The 10,780-nt window shown below is 49.2% G+C and overlaps 1 protein-coding gene across 2 annotated transcripts; it reads right to left on the bottom strand.

Moving 5' to 3' along the window:
• Positions 1 to 4,433: 4,433 nt before the first annotated feature.
• On the bottom strand, positions 4,434 to 10,753 carry BBS10 (Bardet-Biedl syndrome 10). 2 transcript variants are annotated; one of them, XM_078882131.1, is made up of 3 exons: positions 10,589 to 10,753; positions 7,029 to 7,398; positions 4,434 to 6,586 (listed from the first exon to the last, which is right to left on the bottom strand). In XM_078882131.1, exons 2-3 carry the CDS (start codon positions 7,304 to 7,306, stop codon positions 5,020 to 5,022), a joined length of 1,845 nt encoding a protein of 614 aa, XP_078738257.1. In that variant the 5' UTR covers positions 7,307 to 7,398; positions 10,589 to 10,753; the 3' UTR covers positions 4,434 to 5,019. The 2 variants fall into 2 exon arrangements, with proteins under 2 accessions (XP_078738257.1, XP_078738256.1); XM_078882130.1 differs by having other exon boundaries at positions 7,029 to 7,431.
• Between the last annotated feature and the right edge of the window lie 27 nt (positions 10,754 to 10,780).

A 10,780-nucleotide genomic window follows, 5' to 3' on the forward strand; every position in this document is an offset into this window, starting at 1 on the left:
GTTGACATCTCAGATGTGGCCGCTTAACATTTTGTTTAAAAAAAACTTGTACAAATCACAGTCACCCATTTGCCCATTCACGCACCGTATATGCAGAGTCGGCAGAGCCTAGTGTTTTTGGTGTCTTTATTTATTTCTTCAGCACTTGAAACAAAAGGTAGGTCTAATTTTTGCTTCTAAATCATGATCAAATATCTACATTTCTCCGTGATTTTCCAGATATTGTATCGAATTCAAATTGATTACAACCCCAGCGAGCGAAAGCAGAAGAAAATAAAGTATCAGAGCAGTGATTTTGAACTAATTGAAGGTGAGTTAAATACAGTGCTACAGTGACATGAAGTGAGGTTTTTATGACGTAGTTTTGTGCAAGAATCACTGCCATTAAATTGACACAGGATACAATAATACTCTGGTAAATTTTTACGTAACTTTAATGGTTATATACTCTTTGGTTCTTTCGGTAAAGTCACGTGGGTAGAAAAATAATAGATCACGACGTTTCGATCGCAACATAAGCAACCGTCATCAGGTGGAACAGATACAGCACGAGACTGATGACGGTCGCTTGCGTTGCGATCGAAATGTCGTGATCTAGTATTTTTCTGGACGAATAAGTATGGACTTTCACTCGAGTGGAAATGCACCTTCGGTGAGGTTGAAAATGTGCGCGAGAGGTTTATGAATGAGATCTGGCACAGCGACATGCAACTCGTCTTCTCCCGTTGGATGATTATTGTCTCAATTGATGGTAGCTTAAGGAATGCATCCAGTTCTAGATTTGAAGCTTTCGTGACTGCAAGGATTCATACTCTTAGGTTTTTTCGGTAAAGTCACGTAGGTAACAAATAAAATAAATAATAGAAATAATAATAGAAATAAAATAATAAATCACGACGATGGCCTTGGTGGTCCTCGGGAGCGGGGCTAAAAGAAAACAATGGTGCACATCGGCTCATGGAGCCGATTGTGGCCGGTGTTAGCTGATAATAAGCATAAAAGTAAGCAATATTGGTAAACGCTGGGGATGTCAACACTCGGTAAAGTAGAATAGTACCTGTCAAATAAGATGGTACAAATGTGTAGTTAAATATTTTTTACATGGCTAATAACATCTTTCCAATGATTACTCAGTTTGTACCCATCATCACGGTTGAAGTTATGTCTGTGTTTGTATATCTGGATGGCTTCGTGCACAAACCTCTGATGGTAGCCAGAAGGTTTGCAGAGAACCTACCTTGGTCTCGGAAAAGACAATATCATGAGAGCCCACAGCGTTGTAGCAATGATCGGCAACGGCGGAAGACTCAATTTTGCCGTGTTTCAGATCTGACTTGTGCTCGCTGACACGATCGGAGACATGACATGAAATGCATCTAGTTCGGATAAGGGACTAAACGAGAAGTATGGACGGTGACTTTCACAAACATTTTTAGGGTTGGCGTGTGAAGAGGAAGAAGTGGGTGATGTGAACAGTGGCGGTGTATTCTGAGACATTTCACTCTGATGTGTTTGTCAAAGATGTGCACTGTTGATCCAAAATGAGATTAAATCCATGCCCTGTTTTGTGAAGTTCGTTTCCATATTCACTCATCTGTATACTCGCTTTTACACTAACCTGTACACACTTGTACACTCACTAACCAGTATAATCACCTGTACACTCACCTGTACTTTTACTCACATGTACACTCGCTTTTACACTGGCTTGTACACTCACCTGTACACTCTCTTATACACTCACCTGTACACTCAGTTGTACACTGAACTGTACACTCACTAGCATACTCACCTATTCATTCACCTGTACTTTCACTTACCTGTACACTCACTTGTACCCTCACCCACCTGCACACTCACTAATCTATAGACTCACAACTAGTCCATACGATCATTATCTGATGATGATTGCTTTTGTTGCAGTCGAAACGTTGTGAGAATTTGTATTGTTTAATATTTTTATTATTTTATTATTTCCCTTCTACGTGACTTTACCGAAAGAACCAAGAATATGAATCCTTGCAGTCACGAAAGCTTTAAATAAAAATCTAGTCCATACGAGTTTTTATACGGAACGTTGGCACAGTGGGGAGCACGTCTTCCGAAAAATTAAAACTGGCTTCTCAAGTGTAAGACCCTCCTGGAATCTTGGGTAGCCTTGGGTAGTCGCTTCTCTGTTCAACAAGGGGCTCAAGCCACCAACCGCAGGCCAGTAGATCCACTCTCCTCTTTTCATAAGGGGCACTGGGGACGTCTGCATTTCCACACCAAGTAATGGACACTCCACATTCCTATGGCACGCAGCAGGCTATCCAAAAGAATGGCCAATTGCTGATGTCCCACAAAGTTGTACTCTGGAGTGTGATCCTAATTGAGTAATTTGCAGGTAGTTTAACAGTACTGGGATGTTTGGCCAATAACAATTACACAGGGCGGGTTTATTTAGCCAGAGGTCACCAGAGAACCCAGAGGAAACCCATACAGAATGGAGGGAGAACATATGCACTTAATACACTAACGGTGCCCGGAGTCAGGATTCGAACCCAGGCCCTTGCTGATCTTGAGGATGAAGCATCACCACTGTGCTCCCGCTCTGCTGGCCATGTTCCAATCCTGCCCCGGGGCAACTCGGTCGGTCATCAGTTTGTCTTGGCAGGAAGGAATCTGCTTGTCGACAAAAAAACAGGCTTGGCGTACGTGATACGTGAAACCTGAAAAAATGGAGTTGTTTACCAATCCCATTGCTAGTCTGTGGTTTCGATCTCATCTTCATTCGCGGACGGCGGAATGCCAGTCTTATCTGAGACGAGCACGTGACACAGAGGCACACAATCAGTTGCGTTTCAAAAGAAACATGCCTCTGAAATTGTGTCAAAAGATGTCATATCCAGAGCTCTGGGAGCAACAATGATAACATATCCTTTTAGGTCTTTCGGTAAAGTCACGTAGATAAGTTCAAAGAAAATAACCAAAAATAACAAAACAAATATTTAATTATTTGCTATTTTTAAGTTATTTTCTTTGAACCTATCTACGTGACTTTACCGAAAGACCCAAAGAGTATGAATTTCTGCAGTCACGAAAGCTCTAAGTCAATAATGAAAACAGTTGGGGCCAATTTTCCCTTAACTTTGTCTTGTTATCGCGACTTCACAGGGCTTGGGTGAAAGCGTGGCGGAGCAGTGGTAATACTCGTTCCCTCACATCAAGAAGTGTGTGTTCGTTTCACGGCCCTGGGCGCATTTCTGTGTAGACTTTGTGTGTTATTACCCTGTTCTGCAGCGTGTAAGTGTGTTGGAATTTTGTATGTTCTCCCGCTGTTGACCGTTGGTTTCCTCCGGGTTCTTCGGTTTCCTCCCGTAGATAAATAAAAAAAAACGCGTGCAATGTAACTGGTATGGGCCATAAACATCCCCAATGCTGAAAAAGAATCTGCAAATGACTCTATTGGCATGACACACGCAGCAGCAGCAACATCGCCCCCTACTGCAAACTTGGCAGGATCCTCCTGAAGAAGTTCTTGTACAATGTACATGCTGAGACGACGACTTTGGCGCGTTGACAACACGTATGCTTTGCAAGGCTTGGAGACACGGGGCAATTCGGTTCTGTACTGCTATCCTCCAATTTCATCTGTATCTTGACCGATTGCTCACTGATCTCTCCCCCCCTCCCCCAAATTCACTGACGCTTCCTCGGACTGTCTGAGGATGCCCGCCAGGCATGGTTCAGACTAACCTAAACGCCTTTTGGTCATGCCCAGATATCTCTAAAAATAATACCTGGACATCGCAAATTATTTTAACAGCAACTGTGACACTAACCTTAGCCCCTCAATCGAATCAACTCTGTGGGGTTTGAAACCCCCCTTCACCTCCTCACCTCTCACGCTCTGTACCGGGCTCTTGTTCAATAAAGAAAAATCCACATGCATTGAAACTGGTATTAGCCAAAGGGGCCGTCCATAAATGACGTCACGCGATTTTGGACGATTTTTTACCCCCCCCTCCCTTCGTCACACGGCGTCACAAAAAGTCAGACCCCCCCCTTCAAATATGACGTCACAAAGCTCTGCCCCCCCAAAAATAAAACATGCTTCAAATCGCTTTAAACTATTGTCATTGTAGTGTGTATTTAATGTGGCTCTGCACTCTGATGTTGTAGGAGAAAACATTTATTAAAATTATATTTAATTAAGTAGAACGTGTTGTCTATATTTATTTAAAGTTGTGAATTTTGATGTGACGTCACATTTCTCAAACACCCCCCCCCTTCTCACACATCGTCACAAATGTCTGACCCCCCCCCCTAGGTGCGTGACGTCATTTATGGACGGCCCCAAAGATCCCCAATGCTGAAAATGTATTCAGCTGGAATTATACATAGCAGAAATATTGCCTCCACCCTCCTGAGAAAACTTGGCAAGACCCACCTCAAGAAGAGTGGTTGGGAGTTGTACGAGTGGATGAGTGAATTGATGAATGAGTGGTGGAGTGGGTTGAGTTATCAAAATAATAAAAAAATAAAAAAAATGTCAAGCAACCACACCTCAGGTGTTGGATCGTGGGGAATTTTACTTATCGGCAAGTTGTGATTCAGCCCAACGTCCCTGGATTATATCAACCCACATGCTCCACGTTGCAAATATACACTCTCTTGTGCAATTACCCATGTGCAGGGCTGCCCTCACTTGTGCTGTGCAGAACCAATGCAGAACAGCTGCAGAACCCATGCAGAACAGGTGCAGAACAGGTGCAGAACAGGTGCAGAACAGGTGCAGAACATGTGCAGAACAGGTGAAAAACAAACTCGGGAACCGAGCCCAGGTAAACTTCTTTCTTTGAACCACGTGTGTCACCCACTGCGCCAGCAGTGCCGAGATCCCGAGTCCAGATCCAGGTAGCCACCCATGATGAATACAGACTCTCAAATCATGCGAGCTGTCACCAGCGACTGCACAAAAGAACTATCGCGAGCGGTATTTCCGTCACCCTGCTGCGTCCGCGCGCCGCTGCGCATTCACGAGTCATCCTCCGAGTCACCGTGGTGCCGGCGCGCGCCATCCGGCAGCCGCCCGGTGACCCTCACCACCGCGTCAACGCGGAGCAGCCTCTGCAGACACTGGAGCACGGCGCCCACGAGCTGCAACTTGGCCGCCACCGGCTCCACGCCGCCCCCGATGCTGAGCAGACGCCCGTCCAGCTCTCCCCGTGTCCTCAGGCCCGCGCTCACCACGCTCAGCAGCGTCAGGAACCGGCGGTCGGGGCGGAGATTGCGGTGAAGCCGCCGCGGGATCTCGAGCAGCGCCTCGGCCAGCACGGCGCACGCCTGCCGCAGGGGCGGCGCCGGAACCAGTTCACGTTTCCCGTCGGCCACCTCGCACAGGAAATGGTGGAGGAGGAACTCGAAAGCCCCTCCGGCCGGGAGGACGGCCCCGGCCGGCACCACGACCGAACCGTCGGAGCAGTCGGCGGAACGGCCCACATGCGTAGCCCACATCCGTAGCGTCTTCAGAGCACCGCTCATGGCCGCCGCGTACTGGGTCGCGACGCCCTGGACCGGTGCACAAACCACGAGGGAGCTCAGCGCTCGCCGCACTCCCGCGTGCACGCAGGCACGGCCGCCCCCCAACTCCAGCCTGCGGCAAAACGTCAGAGAGCCCGCGAGCCGGGCGACAGTGTCGCCGCACGCAGTCGACGGGGCCTCGCAAACCGCGACGTCGCACAGGAAAGCCAGCTCCTCCGCGGGAACGCACTCCACCACCGCCAGGCCGCCGCGCCGCGCGTAGTGCAGGAGGCAGTCGCTCTGCTTGACGGCGGAGAACAAAACTCCGACGCCATCCCTCGCCAGCGTCTCCACGAACCTCTCCACGTACCTGTCGGCCCACAGCTGTGCTTGCTGAAATTCAGAGCCCGTCCCGTATTGCCAGGTGACGCCCAGGCTCTCCGAAGACAGCGGCCGCACCCGCCCCGTCACGGCGACGAAGCGGACGTCGCCGTCGACGTCCTCGCCGGAGGGGCGCACCGTGAAATCCCGGCGCAGCAGCACGCCGTCCAGGCAGCGGCTGCGGCTAACGGGCGCGCCGCTCACCTCTGTGCACATCTCCGGAAAGTTGCCGAGGATGAAGCTCACGCGCTCCCCGAAGCGCGGGACGTCGGTGCCGCGCGGGACGTCGATGCCGTGCGGGAAGACGAGGCCGAGCACCGCCGGCACGAGGGCCTCCGCCGCAGCAGCGCCCAGGTTGCAGGACAAGGAGGTCCTCACGATGCCCTCCGTGGAATCCCTGAGGTCTCGCTCCGACTCCAGGTTCGCTAGGGTCATGTGCCGCCTCATTCTTTCTCCCACGATCCCATCCAGCACGTCGGTTTGCAGCGCGGGCACCTGGCCGGCGAAGGCCCGGCAAGAGGAGGTTTCCCTGCGCTCGTGAGCGGCGGGACCAGTGGGGAGGTGGCTGCCGCAGCGCGCCCTCACCGCCGCTCCCTGGCCGAGGCCGGCGCTGCGCAGCAGCGACGCCAGCAGCAGAACGAAGGACTTGGCACCGTCGCCCGTGACGGCGCAGTGTGCCAACACGCAATCCACCACCATGCTGCGTCGAACCACCGGGGCACAAAAAACGCACGGTGTCTGGGTTGTGAATGCACCACAGGATAATAATAATAATAATGAGTAAATTTGGTATTCGTGTCATTCTTATAGCACAAGGCAATCATCACAGTCTGCAGTAGCTTCACAGTCGGGGGCGATGTTGCTGCTGTGTGTGATCCCGATCGAGTAAATTACAGGACATTTTTTAGCATTTGGATGTTTAGCAAATACCATATACATTGTCCGTGGGTTATTTAACCACGGGAGGATATTGGGGGAATCCGGAGGAAACCCAGAAGAGAGGGAGATGCCCAACTGCTCTCAGAAAGCCGCTCATGTCAGGATTCAAACCCAGGTCCCATCTTGCTACGGGACCCGAATGTTACCACCGCGCCGCTGTTCTGCCGCCCAATTGGTTGGCCGAGCAGCGAGGGTCACGTTACCGGGCCACGGGGTGCTCCAGCCGGAGCGCTGCGAGCGCGCGACTCCCGTCTGCCATCAGGAGCACGTCGCCGGTGTCGCGGGCGAACAGGAGGCTCCCGCACGCAGGGCCCAGGCAGCGTCCCACGGTGTCCGCCAGGGCGCCCGCGACAGCCAGCACGGCGCCGGCACCGAGCGGCTCGCTCACGGACCCGTTGGCCTCCCCGGCCGCGCGGCAGAGGCGGCGCCGAGAGCGGCGGCGGCAGTCCGGCAACGTCAGCGGCACTGCCGGCGATGCCATGGATCGACGGTGGCGCGGACGCGCGAGCGCGGCGGAAGGGAGCGGCGGTGACGGCGAGGGTGAAGGAGAGGGAATGCACCGAGGTCGTTCCGCTGCGGAGACGGAGCGCGGCGATCATCGGGGTCCTGGGCACAGAAGTGATTCTGAGGATTGCTATTACATTCTCAGCACACACACACTCGGCATTCATCATATTTTCAAATTCACGTCTTAAAACGTATCTATACACCTAGGTGTATTCAACTTCTAGTTAATTCAGCAATTGGTGTTTGGTGTTTATTTTATTGTGTTGCCGTGTTTAGTTTCAGGAGTTGCCATCAAAGTGTCTGTTGCTGCTGCTGTGTCTTGCACAGCGCTTTGAGATCCCTGATGAAAGGGTCTTGTTGGGACACATTAGGGCGACGTGAGGACATCGTGGGGGGGGGGGAGAGAAGTGGGGGGCAGAGAGTATGTAAAGGGGTGTGTGATGTATACCTTAGCACAGGGGTCAACAACCTGCGGCTCCAGAGATGAATGTGGCTCTTTACGGACTGCTTCGTGGCGTAATGTATGCGTGTACATGTGTATTCACATGCATTGCGGCTCTTTAAATATTGAGTTTTTGTACCGAATTCGAAAAAATGGCTCTTCTTACACCATTGGAACCTCATTTGCCAGTAAAAAAACTGACACCTTTTGGCGTCATCTGGTCCAACACCATGTGAGACTAGGCTCTAAGGAAAGCTGTCTCGGGTGTGGACCAATCAACTTCAAGGACAGTGCATACATTATCAGAGTTATGTTTTTTTGTTTGCATTATCACTGCAGGTATTGTGGTCTATGCAAAAATGACTCCTCGTAAAAAAGGTGTCAGTTTTGTTACCAGATAAAAGGGTAAAAAAACAATTATCAATGGCTCTTCTTGTTATATTGGTTGCCGACCCCTGCCCTAGCACGTGATGAGAAGGCTTCCTACGAGTGTGCATAATGTGTCGTGCAAAGAACTTCAATGAAGTCCGTACGCAAAGGTCACCTCGTGTGGACTAAATACCAGAGGTGGGACAAAGTCATTGTTATGCAAGTCCAAGTCGAGTCGCAAGTCATCAAATTCATGACTCGAGTCTGACTCGAGTCCAAGTCACATGACTCGAGTCCACATCTCATAGGTGGGACAAAGTCATTGTTATGCAAGTCCAAGTCGAGTCGCAAGTCATTAAATTAATGACTCGAGTCTGACTCGAGTCCAAGTCACATGACTCGAGTCCACACCTCTGCTAAATACTAAACGAAACTTTTTATCTGACTTAAACAGTCTGCCTCAGCAGCTTTCTCGCTCTTTTTTTACTCCTGATGACGGATCGCTTGTGTTGTGATTGGAACGTCGTAGTTTTTTGTTATTGGCTTTGAACCTATCTACGTGACTTTACCAAAAGACCCAAAGAATACGAATAGAAACTTTATATGTTACCCGGTAAGGCCCACTGAGCTATATGGATCTTTTTCAGAAGCGACCTGGCCACAAATGATAGCTCAACGAAGTAACAACTACCACTGTATACACAACAATAACAACAGTAACAACAACCACAGGTACTACAAACTGAATAACTACGGTAACTACAGTTTACAACAACTGCAACAAACAAAACAACAACTACCACGTAAAAATTTTCGATTTAAAGCTTTCGTGACTGCAGGGATTCATCTTTTTGGTTCTTTCGGTAAAGTCACGTAGAAGGGAAATCATAAAATAATAAAAATAAAACATAATAAAATAATTATCACGCAAGCAGCCGTCCTCAGGTGAGGACGGCTGCTTGCGTTGTAGCCGAAACGTTGTCAGAATTATTTTATTATGTTTTATTTTTATTATTTTATTATTTCCCTTCTACGTGACTTTACCGAAAGAACCAAGAAGAACTACCACGTCCACTAAAAAAAGGAGATGCGGGGGGAGGACAACAAACTAAACGCAAAAATATTTACCAGGTAAGGCCCACTGAACTATGTAGTTATTTTTTTATAAGCGAACCTGTCCACGAATTATAGCTCAATCAAGTGGCTTATCATCATATGTAAATGTATAGCAGCCAAATACTGTAAACGCGTGTCGATTATAAATGTGGAGGGAAAAACGGGAGGAACTTGAGAAAAATCCACGCGCCCACACAAGGGAGAAACACAAATAGACAAAAAATATTTTGTTGCCGGTTCTTAAACGGCTGTACGCCATGTGGACCTGGAAACTCAATTTCCCTGCACGGGGTTGACAGGTATGCTACTATACACGACACTATACACCAGAGGTGTGGACTCGAGTCATGTGACTTGGACTCGAGTCAGACTCGAGTCATGAATTTGATGACTTGCGACTCGACTTGGACTTGCATAACAATGACTTTGTCCCACCTATGAGATGTGGACTCGAGTCATGTGACTTGGACTCGAGTCAGACTCGAGTCATGAATTTGATGACTTGCGACTCGACTTGGACTTGCATAACAATGACTTTGTCCCACCTCTGCTATACACTACTATACACTACACGGTACACTACTATACACTACACTATAAACTACAATACACTACACTATACACTACTATACACTAAACTATATACTACGCTAGACTAACTTGACTCACACATAGACACACTGACTCATAGACTAACTGACTCACACATAGACACACATAGACACACTGACGCATTGACTGACTCACACATAGACACACTGACTCATAGACTGACTCACACATAGACACACATAGACACACTGATACATAGACTGACTCACACATAGACACACCGACTCATAGACTAACTGACTCACACATAGACACACTGACTCATAGACTGACTCACACATAGACACACATAGACACACATAGACACACTGATACATAGACTGACTCACACATAGACACACTGACTCATAGACTAATTGACTCACACATAGACACGCATAGACACACTGACTCATAGACTAACTGACTCACACATAGACACACTGACTCACACATAGACTAACTGACTCACACATAGACACACTGACTCACAGACTGACTCACACATAGACACACTGACTCATAGACTGACTCACACATAGACACACATAGACACACTGACTCACACATAGAGACACTGACTCATAGACTCGCATACAAAGTCCCATCACGCCGTATGGACCCTGTACGGAGTGGGGTTGACACGGGCATGACAACGCGACCAGGGCACACGCGTTCAAGGCTGAGTCGACCTAAGGGGAGGTCGGTCCCAGCAGCACGGGGATTTGGGGCTCTCACCGCCGCCGATGATCGCCACGAGTCATCCAGGACGCAACCACCACCACCACTCCACCACCTTCCCACTACTCCACCTTCCCACCACTCCACCACCACCACTCCACCACCCCCTGTAGCCCCGCGTCGTCGCTATGGGAACGGGGAGGGGCATGCGGGGGGAGGCTCCCTGGGGGGGAGTGGAGCTGTAGCCAA

The sequence above is a fragment of the Lampetra fluviatilis genome, chromosome 63 (assembly GCF_964198595.1).
Source record: "Lampetra fluviatilis chromosome 63, kcLamFluv1.1, whole genome shotgun sequence".
NCBI lineage: Eukaryota > Metazoa > Chordata > Hyperoartia > Petromyzontiformes > Petromyzontidae > Lampetra > Lampetra fluviatilis.